Below are 18,518 nucleotides of genomic sequence, written 5' to 3' on the forward strand. Positions count from 1 at the left end.
AAGGTCGTTTATCTTACTTTTATCTTACTCATTGTTGCTACTGACGAGGTTCTGGAAGGCTGAGGGGGACAGGAGGTGTTCTGAAAGGGCGGGTGATTAAAGACTTACATTACTGATACTCCTTCCGTACGGTGACGATGTTAGTATTGTTAAGGCCGTTCATCTACCCACACATCATTCATTGCTGCTACTGACGAGACTGCGAGGAAGACTGAGAGAGGTGTTCTGGAAGGATGAATGATACACAGATCGCTTTGTGCTGATAGTCCTCTCTCTGGCTGACACAATGCATTCCCTAGTCACTTACCCACTAACGCTGTTATAAATGACCTGGAGGGATTATGTCTGTGGGGGAATATGTCTTTCCTTCTCCATTTACAACCTCAAAGCTACAGTGAACGTTCAGGTGTATTGGTCGTTCACCCAGTACTACTAAAGCCAGGAGGAACCAGCTGGTGGGGGAAGGAGATGCTCACGGCTCGGGTTTTCTGACACTCCAGAATAATTTGTCTTGTGTAATTGTAGCAAGTGTACCTATTATTTGTTTATTTATTTATCTATTTATTTATTTTCATTCTCGGTAGTATGTTTCCTGCTTACTCCACCTTCTAGTGTGCCAAGAACATTTAATAGATGGTTGTTATAGTGATAGTGGTGGTGGTGGTGGTAGTGGTGGTGGTGGTGGTGGTGGTGGTGGTGGCGTTGAGTGTAACAAGTCTTCATGATTTCAGGTACTATAGTGTTTTTAATGGGAAAAAAAAAAGTTGAAAAAGAGAGCAAGAAACAAATAAAGCAACCCATGCTTTATAATTTTAGGTGATTTCACTGTTGCTTACGGAGAAAAAAAAAAAGTAAAAAAGAAGGAACAAATAAAGCAAACTGAATCTTCATAATTTTAGGACTTTCTAGTGTTGCTGACAAAGAAATAAGTGAAAGAAAGAACAAGAAAGACTAAGCGAACTCAGACTTCATTAAAAAAGAGAAAAGAGATAAAGTAAACTCACATTTTGAAGTGTTTCTAGTGATCTTAGCAGAGAAAACTAGAAAAAGAAGAACAAGGAGGAGATAAAATAAACTCACCCCTCATAATGTCAGGCATTTCCAGAGCTGTTAACGGAGAAAACTGGAAAAAGGAACGAGAAAACTATAGTAAACTGAATTTCCACGTCTGTTTCTAGAGTTGTTACTGGAAAAAGAAATTGAAGAAGAAAGAAAGAAAGAAATAAACTTCTCATAATTTCAGGTGTTTCTGGTGTTAACGAGAAAAAAAAAACTTCAAAAAAAGAATAAAAAGATAAAGACCAAATCCCGGCAGGAACAAAAGCCGTGGCGGCCATTGTGTGAGCACTAAACAAACTTAACTTAACCCAAGCCGAGCAGAGGAAAGAAATCTTGACGAACAAATGAAAAACTTTACCGGATAACTTGCTCGTTAACTCCTAAGTGATAAGGCTTTCCCGACCTCTGAACCCTCCCTTCCTTCCCCTTCAGGCCAGGGACGCCCCGCCACCAAGAGAGACGCCATGGACCCCGCCAAGATCCTGCAGATAATCACCAACAGCACGTGGATGGGTGAGTTGACTGACTTCCTCTAGGCTTGTTTGGTCTTTGGTCTTCTCCCTCTCGCCTGCTGTTCACTGTTTTCCGAGTGTCAGATGTTTTTTTTTTTATTTATTAATTTTCTGTAAGCAAGAGAGTTGGGATTACGTACAGTGGTGGTCTGAAATTAAGGAACTTTATGCACTTTCTTTTCTGCACTCTTTTAAGTAATTTGCACTCACTTAAGTAACTTTTCGTATTCACTTTAAATTGTATTATCTACGGACCATTTCTAGGAAGAGAAAATAATATTTAACTTACAAACGATGTGTCTCCTTTATGTGGGGAAGATATCTCTATTATCAGGTAAAAATTATGAGACTGAAATGGCTCTTTAATGCCTATTTAATGTACAGTGGTGGTCAAAATCAAGTAATCTTATGCACTCTCAATGTCTTTCGTATTTTGCCTCAGTCTTTAGTCAATGTACAGTATTGGTCAAAAGTCAAGGTATGTTGTGCATTCTCTTCCATCGTGTCGTGTTTTCCTCCTCCTCTGACCTCCTTACAAAACCTGACAGCTGGACTCTCAGCACACGAGGGGACATAATATTGCTGCTTTCTCCTAATCGCGTCTTCCACTATTACTCGCATTCTTTGTAACTCCGCCGTTAGCTCATCTTTTAATTTATCTCTGTCTCCCTTTCGATCTCCCTTCTTTCATTATCGTTGTTCCTCTTACTCGCGTCTTCCTCTCTTTCTTTACTCGCATTCTTAATATCTCTTCGGTAAGTCCATCTCTTCATTTCTCTCTCTGTCTTCTCTTCAGTCTTCCTTCTGCCCTGTGAGTGACGTTCCCCTTCTATCTATACTAATACCGTTTCTTCCCCTCCTGCCTCTGCTACTGATGATGTGTTCTCACTCACGCCACCAGTGATATCCACATATTTCTTCCCCCATGTTATTCATCCCACACTTAGGGTTGATAGTTACGTTAGGACTAGGGGTAAAAGGTTCAAACTTGATTAATATGAAAAAAAAAAAGAATGGGTTCTCAAAAAGAGTTGTAGATGAATGGAATAAACTCAGTTAACCAGGTTGTTAGCGCTGAACTCAGAGGGAGGTTTAAAAGAAGACAAGTTTAGAAATGATAGGTGGATGTAGGTAGGTAGGTATGTTTTGTAAAGGGATTGCCACGTGTAGATCTGCTTGCTTCTTGTAACTTTCCTTGTGCTCTTATGTTCTTGTAGATGGATGTAGGTATGCATGTTTTATAAAGGAATTATCATTTGGAGTTCTACCGGTTTTTGCACCTTCCTTTAAGCTCTGTAGATGGATGCATGCATGTTTTATATAGACACTGCCACATGTAGGACTATGACATCTTGCAACTTTCCTTATGTCGTGTCCTTGTCGATCGCTGTAAACATGCAAGAACCGCCACATGTAAGCTTACTGGCTTCTTACAACTTCCCCCTTATATCCTCATGTTCTTGTAGAGGTGTGTTTTATACAGGGACTGCCACTTGTATACCTCCTGGTTCTTGCAGCTTCCCTTATGCCCTTGTGTTCTTGTAGATATGAAGGAACCGCCATGTGTAGGCTTACTGGCTCCTTACACCTTCCCTTAATGTTCTTAGTGATTGATCGCGTGAAGCAGCGCCGTGTTATGTTATTGGTGAGGCCTCGTGACGCCCTCCCCCCACCTCAGCACAGCCGCGCCGCCTGAGTAATGGCCCCCAGAATGTAGTGGTGATATTGGCTCCCATCCTGACGCAGTGTTACGCATCACCCTGACAACGTACCAACAGAAGGCCTGCGGTGTCACCTCGAGGGCACGTGTAGGATCCGAGGTGTTTGTAATGAGATCCCGTCCTTACCGTGGTGCCTTTTTTCTTTTCTGGCGCTGTGGTGTTGTGAGGTTATTGCTTGTTTCGTGAATAGGTGAATTACTCTTGTTGTTGTTGTTGTTGTTGGTGGTGGTGGTGGTGCTTTGATTGGTTTGGTTTGTTTGTGTGTTTTGCTGTTTTTTTTTATTCTATATTTCATTTATTTATTTTTTATCTGCCTTTTGTGTGTGTCTGTGTGTGTGTGTGTACCCGTGTAGTGTGCTTTCTTGAGAGTCGCACACTACATAGTTACATGTCTACGTATTTATCTATCTATCTGTTTATCTATCTATCTGTCTATATATCTTTGTCTGTTTATCTGTCTGTCTGTCTGCGTGTCTTTCTGTTTGCTTGTCTTTCTATCTGTCTGTCTATCTATCTATCTATCTATCTTTCTATCTGTCTATCTATTTATCTATGTATTTTCTTTTCTATCTACCTTTCTACCTATCCATCCTTCCATCCACCTCTCCACACACACACACACACACACACACACACACACACCACCCAAGTAACAAGCCAACCCCGATCTCCAGCCCACCTTACCCTCACCGCCACCAACAACCCTACACATACACACACACACACGCACTGTTTGTGTATCCAAGACGTGTGTGTGTGTGTGTGTACGTGTAGGTACGTATAAACGCGCGTGTCCGTCAGTGTGTGCCTGCGTCTCTGCATCTGAGTCTGTGTACACGGTGAGTGACGAGGGGCGGAATGGTGCGGGGTCGCTGAGAATTGGATTGCACAAGTAAGACTGGGGGCGTGTCTGAATGCTCGTGATCTGAAGCCCCTTTTAGCGTGATGGACGGCAGGGACACACAGGGACAGACACAGGGAGACATACAGGGGGACACAGGGCGAGGCGAGGTGAGGCGGAGCACAGAGACACATGCAGTTTTTAATCCGTGTCAAGAAAATAACTGCATAGGAAAACGAAGTCTCATCAAAGCTCTCAAAGGGAAGATTGATGAGTGAGAGCGACCAGGAGGAAGTGCAAGCAAAGGAGGAATGTGTGTAGGGAGAAAGAGAAGAGAAGGGAAGGTGTTAATGGAAGCAGTGATGTACCTCTGTGATAGGAAGGCGAGTATATAAGGATTACCGCTTCTCCTTCGTATTGCCTGCCATTCACATCCCGTCCAGGTGATAGATGGAGAGCATTCCCACCAGTCTCTGTACAAGTAAACCAGACAGATAGGCCACAAAGGGAAAGTGTCCTAAGATTGATTAACATTCTATCCTGGAAAATGTAAAAATTGGGAATATGTAACGTTATAGTAATGAAACAAAAGGAAAAAGATTGAATTTTCTCTCCCATTTATATAAAACATAGAGGGCATAAAGGAAAGTTGACGAGAAATTGATTAACATTCTGTCCTGGAAAATGCAAAAAATATAGGAATATGTAACGTATACCAATGAAAGAAAAGGAAAAGATTGACAGCCTTAGTTTAGTCCCATCTGACTAAACCATGTAGGACACAAAAGGGAAGGTGACATAAGATTGATTAACATTCTGTCCTGGAAAATGTAAAGATGTGCGAATATGTAACGTATAGCAATGAAACAAAAAAAAAAAAAAGATTTATAATTTTTTTCTCCCATTTAACTAAGCCATGTAGGACGTAAAGAAAAGGTGGTATGAGATTGAAGATTATTACTACCTATTTTGTACAGGAAGCATTTGTGTATGTAAGAAAACGCAACTGTAAGAGAATTCTGAGTGGAAAAATGCGTGCAGAGTTTTCAAGAGAAGGAAAATAAGGTAGAATCGTGACACTTTAAAAATGGACAAAGTAACGCATCAAAGAATGAAACAAAAGGAAAAACATGAACAGTATTCTCTCGTCTAACTAAACTAGATGAACAGTATTTGCCCCCATCTAACCGAAGCAAGTATCATAAAGAAGAAAACTGGTATGTAAGGGGTTGAAGACAAATATTCTGACCAGGAAGAATTTGTCTGTGTAATTAAACGCTACAGTATGGAAATATATGAATGGAAGAAATGCTTGCAGAATTTTCAAGGGGAAGGAAATGAAGCTGGAGTCGAGTTAGTGTAAAAAAAAAAATGGTTAATGAAATGCGTCTAGGAAGGAAATAAATGGAAACTGGTGGACAGTATTCACTTGACTAACTGAACTAGATGGACAGTATTCACCCCGTCCAAGTAAACCAGACAGACAAGAAATAAAGGAAGGATGATACGAGATTAAATTCTAACATTCTGTCCCTGAAGTTTTTGTCTGTGTGACCAAACGCTACACCAAATAAATATATGAATGGAAAAGATGCTTGCAGAGATTTCAAGGGGAGGGAAATGAAGATGAAGCCGAGTTAGTGTAAAAATGAGGAGTGTAATGCATCTAGAAATTAAACAAAAGGAAGAGCGTGTTCTCGTGTGTGATGAGGTAAAGATGCTCTCACTCTTTGCTTATTCCGCTTCGTGTTTCATTGCTGCCTTGTGAGTGGGGGGGGGAGGGGTGTTGATGCTGACTCTTCACCGTGTTTTTTCTCCTTTTGTCTGGCTATACGCTTTCACTCTTCATTCTACTTGTGGTGTATTTTCCAAAATTTTCCCTTGCTACACGAAAAAGTTGATTTTCTTTTATATAATTATTCCTCATCTAAGTAAGGGTGATTTTTTTTTAAAGTTTTCTTCTTCCATGGGAGATTAAAAGCGATTTTTTTTTTGTATTCACGATAGATTAATCTCGTAAAATTTTATTAATTCATTAAGAGTTTATTTTATTTTATTTTTGTTTTGTTTTGTTCAAGGAAGCTTGATTTCTTGAAAAAGTGTTATCAGTTCAGGAAAAGTTGATATTGAATAGTTTCCTTCCGCCGGTAATGTTATTTATTTTTTTTAAGAATTTCATTTTTCAACGGAAGGCTCTTCAAGTTTTTCCTCATTCGTGGAAAATTAATCTTATAGCAGGTTTTTTCATTAACTGAAGACTTTAAGGTTTTCTTCATTCGCGAGAGATTTTCTTATTAAAAATTCTCTTCGTCATCATAAAGTTCACAGCTCACCCACAGCACTTCCCTCCCCATACTTGAGTGGCCTTCCCATCTCCCACTCTCTCACTTTACCACGTCCTCATTCCATCATTACATCACTCCATTAGTCTCCATCCACTCTGCACGCCACCTCACCACCTCACCTTCCTCCTGCCAGTCATTACTTTCCCTTCCCTCTTATCCCCACTCTTGCGCCTTCCGTCTCTCTTTCTCCACTCATTTCCCTCTTAACCTCTCTTTACTTTCGTCCTCCCTCATCCCGTCCTTGGCTCGCCTCGCCGCGGCAGGAAGGGTCGCTGGGTTGATGAGGAACCAAGTGGAGGGAGGGAGGCAGACATGCAAATGAAGCACATTGAAGGGGGATGCATGCTTACAAATCTACGTTCATTACAGTCTCAGCATGTAGCACCACCCACACGCTAATGCATGACTCTACTGCTGCTGATGTTGATGTTGAGTATGCACAGACAGACAGAGAGACAGACACGTACTCATAATAAGAAGTCATGTATTAAAAATATTCATGGTTTATGAGAAAATGTGATGAAATGATATTAAAAAATGCGTGACACAACAAACTTGACTTATTTCCCTGCAAAGATAAAACTGCCTCATTTAATGATGATGTGTATGCGCGCGTGCACACACACACACACACACACACACACACACACACACACAAACACAGTAAGAAGTCATGTGTAAAATATATTCATAGTTTGTACGTGACACATCAAGCTTGACTCAGTTCTGTATAATGATAATACCAATATTTGATTTATTAGTTTGGAATGCCAGTAGTTTCTTCTCAGTTCGAATTTTGATAGTTTATATTTAATATTGTATTATTTTTGAATGCCAGTACTTTGTTCTCGGTTTATAGTTAGCACCGTATTAGTTCTATAATGGCAATAGCAGATGTGTGAACTGTAGTGTTGTAATGGGGAATATCATTTTGGGACTCTCTTTTCGGAAATGTAAATAAAGTTTAACAGTTTAATTATTCGTTGTTCCCAAATGAAGCAAGTCAGTGGGTTGGGCGTGATCGACAACGGGTTCAGTGTAATCAACTCGTTTCTTTCTGCAAACGAAACAGTATCGAATAGTTTAATTACGTACGTGTTTGTTTTGTTGTTTCGGGCGGTGTTGTTGTTTGATGGCTTAATGAAGCAATTATTTCAGTTGTGCCTTCCAGGTATTGTGTGATGCCTCACGGTCCCGTGACTCATTGCTCCCATTGCTCAGTGTTCGCCTCATTCAGTGAAGCACAGCGCCATTCACCACCTCGGGACGCAGGCATCGGTTATTGGGTTCTGTGCTGGTCACCTTCTTTCACACATTCATTACTACGTGTAATTATCAAATTCCAAACAATTACCTGGTAAACAAAGGCTGTAATGGATGAGGAAATAACATTGGAAACATTTATTAATGGCCAAACACGTGTGTTACAATCACGTTTGGTGTTAGATTAATGTCAGCATTTTGTATAAGCAAAAAAAAAAAAAAAAAAAAAAAAATCAGGCAAAAAGTGAAGTAGAAATGAATACCTAGTATATAAATTAAAAGAAAAAACTAATACAATGTGAATAAATAATATTAATAAGATTACAATCATGCAAATTTCAAAATACTACAAACAAAATTGAAAATTCGTAAAAAAAAAGACGTTAATTCCTTATTAATTAATAACCTCATTCAAAACTTATTAAATTTCTCTATTGATCTTTAAAAGTTAAATTGATGACATGACACTGATTTGATTAATGTGAAGGCCAGAAGTCATGCATGTTACTTTCAGTTCAATTACTGCAACGGTTTGCGCAAAAAAAAAAAAAATAAATAAAAAATAAATAAATAAATAAAAATAAAATTAATAAATAAAAAAATAAAGAAAATAAATGAATGAATAAATAAATAAATAAGAATTAAAATAAAAATGAAAATAAATCAATAAATAAAAAAAAAGTTTGTTCGCCCGCTCAGTACTAGTGACAATGATCAAATTATCATAAAATCACCAGTTGTTAATCAAAATAAGATAAAGGTTTAATTGTAGCGGATGAACAGCTTGAGACGATTATTAACCTTTTGATCAACAAGAACTTTTATGCCCAACTTAATAAAATCATCTGACGGTATTCAAATGACAATGAAACTGGTGAAACTAATAAAAAAGAAAAAAAAAAAAATACGAAGCAATCTCCTGTAGTTTGTGACGAAGATTTTAGAAAGTGTCCCATCCCTTGTACACGATTTTCGTCATGATCATTAGACTCAGCTGTGATGTAAGAACCAAACACGTTTACCAAAACTCGGGAAAGAAAGGAAAAAAGTTTACAAGAAGAAAATTTTGTAAATATTTATTTTGATATGTTTTCCACCGAACGTTTTTGCGTTTCCATAATCTGTTTGTTAGTAATTCAATTGTTTTTGGGTGGGTTTTGAGATAAAAAGGAAACAACGACCTGTAAAAAGAGTTTATCGTAAAAATAATTATCGTATTAATTTAATTTAATTTATTTGTTTTTGTTTTTATTTAATTTTATTTCATCATCATGATTTTTTATGCCAAACCTTTCCAAAATGTTATTTCTGCACGTATAGGAGTCGCCAGTGATGTGCACCGCGTTACGCTTTTGTCTGACAGCAGCGCCTCATCCTTCACGTATTAACACTTTCGCATGAGAGGGAATTGGTCCAATAAATCTTTGTTTCGAATCTCATATTCATTTCAGATGTAAAATTATTATAATTATCAGCGGCATTAAATTAATGAATATAGGCAGTAAAATCAGTGATGGCCAAATCTGTACAGTTGTTGCCTTGAATTGATAACCTAACAGAAAAACAAATGCTAAATATCTAAAAAGTCACATTGGCAGTTGCTCAAAATGGGAAGGAGGGAAAAGAAGGGAGTGGGAGGGAGAGAAGGAAGGCACCAGGGGCGTGTAAAGTTTGAATAGATAACATATAAGAAAAATAAATGTTTAATATTTAAATTGTCAGTGGCAGTTGCTTAGAATGGGGAGTGAAGGGAAGGGACAAGGACAGGAGACGGGTAGGAGGAGGAAGAGAGCAACAGGAGCGGGTGGAGTTTGTGAGTGGCTGTATTGCTGCTTTTCCTGCCACGCTATTTGTCATAAGATCCTGATGTGTGAGAACTGAGTGTTTCAGAATACAGGCACTACAATATTAGAGGCTGACAGTGATGATGATGATGATAAATGGTGGGTCGAGGGTGTGAGTTGCTACAGTGCTACTTTTCCTGCTATGCTTGTCTATTTCCCATATAGGCTCGTATTCAGTAACGCTTTGCTTTCTCACCACAAATGTTTTCAAAGACCACAGAAATGGTTTCCCGTTTTCTCAAAATTGTTTCTTATTATGATAATTAAAAAAAATCTTGTTAATTTGTCTCTAGAACCGTAAAAATATCCTTTAAAATCCGTGTAGCTTTGAGTAGAGCCTTTTGAAAGCAGTGGAAGTGTGGCGCAGAAGTGATGTTCCTTAGTCCTGGTGAGACAACACAGTGCTTTAGAATACCTTACACCTAGACCTTACAGTGCAACCTTACTATTTTAGAGGCTGGGAATGATGATGATGATGATGATGATGATGATGATGATGGATGGATGGTGAATATAGTGTGTTTGTGTGTGTGTGTGTGTGTGTATGCCAAGTGAGTATGTGATGCTGACACTAGTACAAGTGCTGGAATGCAATCTTAGAGGCTGACAATGATAATGATAGTGAAAAGAGTATATTTGAGTAGTAAATGTGTGCGTGCGTGCGCCATGCGATGTTCAGCTCTGAACGCCTTCAACTCCTCACTCCGATGCGCATGGCTTCTCCCTCTGCATGGAAACGCCGCTGTCTGTCTGTCCGCCGCCACACTCCAGTTCACAAACCTCATTTCCTGCAGACCTAATCCCTACCTCACCTGAACCACCACCACCACCACCACCACCACCACCACCACCACGACCAACCTGCCTGCCTCCCTGCCTGCCTGCTTGCCTGCCTCATCACCTCCCAACCTCATCTTCCCAGCGCCCATTCTGCTCCCGTGAACACAGTCTCTACAAGTGAAGCAGGAAAGTGATGTCCCTTATTCTCTTCCTTGCTCCCTTTCTGCCGTCCTTCCTTCCTTCATCTTCATCATCTTCATCATCAGCACTATCATTATTGTTATTATTTGAGGAAGCTAGTCATGCGCAGTGAAAGAAAAGATGAAGGAAGGAAAGTGTTTGTCTCCATGTTCCTTTCTTATCTTCTGTCACTGTCCACTGACACTGTTGTTATAGTTCTTCCTGGTGGTAAAAAAGGGACGTTACTGGTCAGGACTGGGATGAAAGGGTGGAGTTATGATACTGGTTTAAGTTTGCATTATACGAGATGAAAGGAGTTGCGATACTGATTAAATCTTGCATTATGTAAATGGACTTTATTATAATCTAGGGATGAAAGGATGAGGGAGTCAAGATGCTACTTGAGTCTTACACGAGACTAGAGTAAAATGGATAAAACCAGGGTGAAATTAGAAAGCTATCAATATAGTAGTGAGAAGGAAGGGGAGATGCACTGGCTCAGAAGAGCAGTAACGATGAAAGTAGTGGCAGAAGGTAACGAGACACTGGAACGTTGCGATTACATAAAATTACTTACCGAAGACATATAAGAAATGAGAAACTATTACATAACATCTATTTACTTTGCTATACCAGTTTTGTCATTAAAAAATACCTGTTCTCTCTTACGTTTCATTATTTCGTGACAAAAACAATCTTCTTATATTTTGTGGAATATTTCGTGATGAAAAATAACTGTTCTCTCTCAAGTTTTGATTAACGAGTATATTCCGTAGCGCCTTATGTTTTATGGAACATTTCGAGGTAAAAATAGCGCTTTCCTGTTACGTTTAGATGAATATATCATGACAAAGCATAACAGTTTGCTTTCATAAATGTTTCGAGGTAAAAGAGAAAGGAAAATAAATAAAAAAAAAAGATAGCGGTTTCCTTTTACAAACGTCTTGATAAATATTCCGTGACAAAAAATAGTCGTTCTCCCTCTCTCTCCCTCTCTTCTCTCTCACGATGTTTGGAGCCCTGCAGCAGGTAATGGTCCTCCTCAGTTTCCGATCTTATGCACCACCTCGTGTTTTCGCTCTGCTCTCCACCGCCATCCATCTTAGTTTATTGCTTCAAGCCTCTTCGCCACGTATATAGATTTTCCTTCTACTTCCCTCTCTTCCTTCGCCCCTCTTCTTTTTTGCATTGTTTTTTTTTTCTCTCACTTCTTTCTCTTTTCTCTTGTTTAGGTTTTCGTTGGTGGAACTTAGGGAGACTTCTTAAAATCCTGCAGAATGATTTATTGCTGTTAAGGAGAGAGAGAGAGAGAGAGAGAGAGAGAGAGAGAGAGAGAGAGAGAGAGAGAGAGAGAGAGAGAGAGAGAGAGTTTATTTTGTGTTTATGTATTTACTCAGTCGTAGTAAACAAGACTTGAGCTACAGTTGTGTGGTTCTGTCTCCATATCTGTATTTGTTCAGTCTTGTGTGTGTGTGTGTGTGTGTGTGTGTGTGTGTGTGTGTGTGTGTGTGTGTGTGTGTGAGTGTGTGTGCGTGCGCAGCTATTAACCTTTAACAGCAGACCTGCAAAAAAGTCTGTTAACCATCAAGTTTGCGATGTTACATTCAGATCAGCAAATGCATTCAGGCCTCATCACGGCTGAAAAATATTGATATTGTAACCTATAAATCATGTATTGCCGTGATAAACCTTTGACATGAAGTATTCTCTCTCTCTCTCTCTCTCTCTCTCTCTCTCTCTCTCTCTCTCTCTCTCTCTCTCTCTCTCTCTTTTTTTTCTTTTTTACTTGCTTATATATAAACATTTCGTCTTTCGCTACGTGCTGCGGACGGTGGCGGGTGGAGTTGTACAGCATTATGGAGCGTGGCTGTGACCGTGAGTAGCAAGTGGCGCTGAACAAATTGATAACATTTAATTGCAGGCAAAAGCTCATATCTGAACATGTTTCCGAATCCTGCCTGCCGTGTTATTTATATTGAACTTCCGCGTGATGTAGTATAGTTATTACACGTGAAGCTTGGTATGCGTGAGAGAGAGAGAGAGAGAGAGAGAGAGAGAGAGAGAGAGAGAGAGAGAGAGAGAGAGAGAGAGAGGATGTTGTCAGAAGTAACATACCCACTTCCACGACCGCCTCCACCACCACCACCACCACCGCCGCCTCCGCCAGTCGACCCAGCCTGTACGGAAAAGAATAAATCGCAGGATGCACCAAGTCATGTTTTGATTCTCCAACAAGCCGTGGTCTGCTCACTCACCCACACCCACACACACACACACACACACACACACACACACACACACACACACACACACACACACACACACACACACACACACACACACACACACACACACACACACACACACACACACACACTGTTTATCACTTTTCCACAATTTTGATGTATTTCTTCTGGGTGTTTTATTTATTTATGTATTTATTTATTTATTTTATCAGGAAGCTTGTATATAATACATAATTTAGTCTTGTGTGTACGTGTTTTCGCTTGTGGTTTCTCTATCTTCTTCTTCTTCTTTTTCTTCTTCGTCTTCGTCTTCGTCTTCTTCTTCTTCTTCTTCTTCTTCTTTTCTTCTTTTCTTTATTTTTTGTTTATTTGTTTATTTGTTTACTTCTTTATTTCTTTATTTTCTCTCTCTTCGATGTTCCACCAACTACAAAACACCAACCAATCTGACCGACGTACACGCATAAGGCAGCTCACACACACACACACACACACACACACACACACTTTCTAAACCACAGTAAGGTTCCCAGGCTGGCCAGAAAGACAGACACCTTTGACATGACTTGTAGCACCGTGCCTGCAGTTCTCATAAGCACCGTACAGAGAGCAGTGCACAATCCCGCCAGCCAGCCGCACTAATGCATCCCGGAGCTATAGGGAAAGTATGTATCGGTTCCCTTACCATCAGCCTGCACGCTTTCATACGTTATCCCGCCAGCCGTTCCACATGCTGCACTTATTACCTCCGCTTCTCTGCACGCCAGCTCCACTCTTCCCTCACTGTGTTGATGTTCTCTCCCGTATTATCTTTGCATGCTGGTATCCCTTCCCTGACTTTTTTTTTTTTTTTCTCCACTGCTTCCTCCCAGCAGATATGTTTGTCATGTACCCCTCCTACCTGTCCTCTGTTTTCTCTTGATCCGTAATCATTTCACTGCCTTAGTTCACCTCGCTTGTTTCCTTGTGTTATCTCTTTTCTGATTTTTCACTGCTTCCATCTCGCCTACATCTCAACCTCAATCTCCAGTTTTCCAGTTGTCCGTAATCTTTTTCACTGCCTTAGTTCAATGCCCCCTTTCTCTTCCTATGTGTTATCCCTTCTATATATTTTTTTTTTTCACTGTTTCCTCCCAGCGCATATGCAACATGTACCCCTCCTACCTCTCCATTCTCAGCCTCCACCCTCCCTTCGGCCGTAATATTTTTCACTGCCTTAGTTCAGTGCATCTCTTGTGTTCCCTTGCGTCATCCTTTCTCTAACTTTTCGCTGCTTCTTTCTCTGTGCATATATACTCTTCCTACTGAAATTTTTTTTTACTCACTGCCTCAGTTCAATGTCCCTTCCCTGTTCTTTATTCCCTCCCCTGCCCTTTCTCCCTCCATTCCTGGTGTTCAGAGGTGAGGGAGTAGGGCGCCATCACTAGCAGCAACAGGCACACAGCAAACACAGCAGGCAGTTAGCAGCTCTATACACTGAACCTTCTCGTACATCGCGTGGCTTTGTGGTATAATGGTCGTCTCGCTGCTTAAATGTTGTGGGTTCGGTTCTTGGTCATTACAGTTTTTAGGTAGGAGAGGTAGCGTTTTGGAGAGATGGCGTTTCTCTCTCTCTCTCTCTCTCTCTCTCTCTCTCTCGTCACGTTTTTTTTTTTTTTCAGCGCCATTACTCGACTAGTTTTCAATGCACTCGTATGCAGGTGAATCGTAATGAATTTCTATCCTCCTGCCGCACTCTGGTCTGGCCACGCGATGCTGTTCATTGTTGAGTCGCCGCTGTACGACCTCTGTGCATACTGTGGGGCAAAAATGGCGTTATTACCGAGGCTTTGCATGCGGATATGTTAGGTTCGAGTGCTTGGAAAAGAAACATAATTGGAATTTATAGTTTTCCCTAAAAAAAGAAAGAAAAAAAAACTACACACACACACACACACACACACACACACACACACACACACACACACACACACACACACACACACACACACACACACACACACACACACACACACAAATATAGAATATAATAAAAAAACGCTATCTGTTGTTTCTCGAGTTTTCCCCCTTGAAGTCCTTGTGATTGATCGGTGAGCAAAGTGGCTGAGTGTAGAATATTGCCTGCGTGGAGTTTGTGGTGTGTGTATTCTATTTCTTGTGTCGAAATATTGTTTGTTTTGTGTTTCTATCTAATCAAAAGAGTGTTGTATCATTCCGTCCCTGACCTTGACCGGAGGAAAGCTTACAGGATTGAGAGAGACCTTGTCTCGTTTTTTAAAAATCGTACCTGCATTTACTGTTAAGTCTCCGTATCGCAACTTTCACTTTTTCCTTATCCTTGGGATTTAACTGCATTTCAACCTATTGCAAGAAGATTGTGGATCTAATCTTTCACATTATGTTCATGACCTTTTCGTCACGTAATTTCCACCTTTTCCTTATATTAAGGACTTAGCTGCATTCAATACATTCCAAAAGGATGTGGGTCTAATCTTTCACAATATCTTTATATATGTAACTTTGATGTTTTGCACTGCTAAACCTTTTAGAAATATCTTTATCCAAAAGCTTCTCCTGCATCCAACAGATCATAAACCATCTGCCTGATAGATGTGATTTATGTAAAGGAAGAGCAACTCTCTAGCTAAAACAGCTTCTATGAAGTTAGGTGTTCTGAGTTGTCTCTGGCAGTTTTCCTTACCCCCTTCTCCCAGCTGTTAACTCTGTACAGGGGCCTTATCCGTCCATTTATGGAGTATGCTTCACATGTGTGGGGGGTTCCATTTATATTGCTCTTTTAGACAGGGTGGAATCAAAAGCTTTTCGTTTTATCAGCGCCTCTCCTTTAACTGACTGTCTTCAGCCTCTCTCTCATCGCCCAAATGTTGCATCTCTTGCTATCTTCTACCGTTATTTTCATGCTAACTACTCTTCTGATATTGCTAACTGCATGCCTACCCCACTCCGGGGGCCTCGCTGCACAATACTTTTTTCTTTCTCTCACTCCTATTCTGTTCACTTCTGTAATGCAAGAGTTAACCAGCATTCTCATTCATTCATCCCTTTCCTTAGTAAACTCTGGAACTCCCTGCCTGCTTCTGTATTTCCTCCTTCTTATGACTTGAACTCTTTCAAGAGGGAGGTTTCAAGACACTTACCTTCCGTCATCTGACTTTCCTTTCGGCAGTCTTTTGTTGTCCTTGGCCAGCGACCCTCATTAATAAAAAAAAAAAAATAAATAAATAAATAAATAAATAAATAAATAAAAAAAACTGATGATGTTTGTCAACAGAATTTTGGTCTTACTGTTTTAAGTTAGAAAGTTATTAATTATTGTTGAGTCAGTATTGTAGTTTATTGCTCTCTTGTATCATCCCCTCCACTATGATTTATTAGTAATCTCCCCAGAACAAAATTTACTTTTCATTTTCATGTCAATGAACACATTTTGAAGCGTTATTGCAACTGACAGGAGATACACGACTGCCAGTGCGTTGCTCCATCACGGCTTAACCTCTGATCTCTCTGTTAGTTCTGAATGCAGCCACAACTTTGAGATCTCAAGTAGCGCAGTAACTCGCTTCCCCCAGCTGCCAACTACACATTACCATGCAAACAAGTTTCAACTTTTATTCTTTAAGAACATTCAATGCCAAATGCGAATTCAACGTTGACGTTATTGAATTTCCCCGCATTAAAAATCCCTGCTGAAACCTTGCGTCTCAACTTATTGCTAAATCAGCTCCGATGGAAATGAAATTTTTATCTCTCTTTTCATGCTGTTTGATACAAGGCATTCCTCAGGCTGTCGATGGGTGAGGTGGAGGGCAGGACACGGAGAGGAAGGTCCAAGCAGAGATGGATGGATGAACATTCTCGTTTATATAAAAGGAGTTCTCGTCATAGGTAACATAAAATGCTTAAAAAAAGGTACACTGAAGTTACCAGTCCCTAGAGGATACAATCAAAAGGAATATTCAAAACTATGATTAGTGTCTTGAAGTGTCGCGAAAGAGTTAGAGTCATAGATGGAAGACAATACAGAAAGAGACAGGGAGTTGTCCCAGAGTTTACCAGTAACAAAGGAAGGACACAGCGAAAAAGTACAGTCGATGGGTGATCTGTACGACAGGGCCTGGTGGAGGAGAGCAGTCAGAAATATGAAGCTCATACAGACGAGGGAAAATTAATCAAAGAATTAAGAATTTGCTGTCTTTTCCGCGAACTCTCATCTGTTAGCCACTCACTAACTACCACTGCTGCGACACAGAGGAACCAAAACACGCTATTCGTCATATTAATACTCGTACATCCTTGACTTAACTGAGTGTCCCCAGCGTATGACAGTCCGCCGCAGTGTTGCCTTCCTCTGTCTCCCTCCGCTAGTCATGATTAATGTGCCTCCAGGGACTTCCCACCTCCACTATCCCCAAGAGCCACTGTTTCGCTGCTCCGAGCTTTGTACTCACCCTCGTTCAGTTAATTCCCCTTAGTAATTCATGAGTTAACTGGCGTCTTCTTTCTTTAACCGATTTCGCCGGTAAGTTGTGGAGGACACGACCTCTTTCTTCGCCTCCACTTTTCTGCAAGTTAAACTCTTTCACGAGATAATCAAGAGTTCTTCCCACTCTTTTTTTTCCTCTTTCGATCTTAGTCTTACTTTCTCACGAGTGTAGCTGTTCTTTTTTTTTTTTGCATGTGTTTATGTTACAGCTCCTGGCTTGCGTATCTCCTTTGTTTGAAGAGAGAGAGAGAGAGAGAGAGAGAGAGAGAGAGAGAGAGAGAGAGAGAGAGAGAGAGAGAGAGAGAGAGAGAGAGAATAACGGAACAGTAACGCAAGTCCTTCTCAGCAGCATTTGCAGTTTTTTTTTCGTATTTATGTTACAGCTCCCGGCCTGCGTATCTCTTTTTGGCTGAGGAAAGAAAACAAAAATAAAAAGAAAAGAGCTACAATTGAAACAGTTGCGAAAGTCATTCTTAGGATTTTTCTCACAGGCTGTATTTTTTTTTTTTTGTAGTTTGTAGTTTGTTACAGCTCCTGGCTTACGCACTATCTCCTTTGACTAAGGAATAAAAAAGAGAGAAAGCTAAAAGATACTCGTGCAAATGAAAGAGTAGTGAAAGTTTTTCTTTGTCTTACTTTCTCACAAGATATAGCTTTTGCTGTTTGCTTTTGTCGTACTTTTGTCGTACGTATCTCCTTAGGCAGAGGGGGGGAAAAAAGAAAGTAAAGGATACAAATGAAATAGCAACGAAAGTTTTTTTTGCAGCTTTTCTTTTTTTTTTTTTTCTCTCTCTCTCTCTCTCTCTCTTTCTCGTCACAGCTTAAATTTACAACTCCTGTCCTGTGTATCTCCTTTGGAAGAGAAAAGAAAAAGAAAAAGAAAAAATCTACATGTAAAACAATAGCGAAAGAAATATATTCCTTGTTCCTGCTTCCATTACCACACAAAACCATGCAAGGGAAACCTTTCTTGCTTCTCTATGAGCTGATTACGTTAAGCTGCATTAAGCGAGACGAAGACAAACGAATATCATCAGCGTAATACGTGAAGCCTGAGGATGCATTGTGTGTATCTGGCTTCTGAGACTGAGAGAAATGACTGTTTTTGTGACGAAGCATCAGTCATTACCTCCATTGCTTTCAGTATTTTTTTCTGCAGTTTTACAGCCTCTCTTGGGGGTAAGTGTACGTATGGAAACTGAAGGTATATTTATGGCCGTGTA

The 18,518-nt window shown here is 40.1% G+C and overlaps 1 protein-coding gene across 1 annotated transcript in view; it reads left to right on the forward strand.

The window, feature by feature from the left end:
* The window catches only part of LOC135110895 (putative neural-cadherin 2), a 165,265-nt gene that overhangs the window by 21,493 nt on the left and 125,254 nt on the right, over positions 1-18,518 (forward strand). The window contains exon 2 of the mRNA XM_064023524.1: positions 1,492-1,572. Within this exon, the coding sequence (XP_063879594.1) occupies positions 1,524-1,572 (49 nt within the window). The 5' untranslated portion in view covers positions 1,492-1,523. The remainder of the gene's footprint in view (positions 1-1,491; positions 1,573-18,518) is intronic.

The sequence above is a fragment of the Scylla paramamosain genome, chromosome 2 (genome assembly GCF_035594125.1).
Source record: "Scylla paramamosain isolate STU-SP2022 chromosome 2, ASM3559412v1, whole genome shotgun sequence".
In the NCBI taxonomy this organism is placed as follows: Eukaryota; Metazoa; Arthropoda; class Malacostraca; order Decapoda; family Portunidae; genus Scylla; species Scylla paramamosain.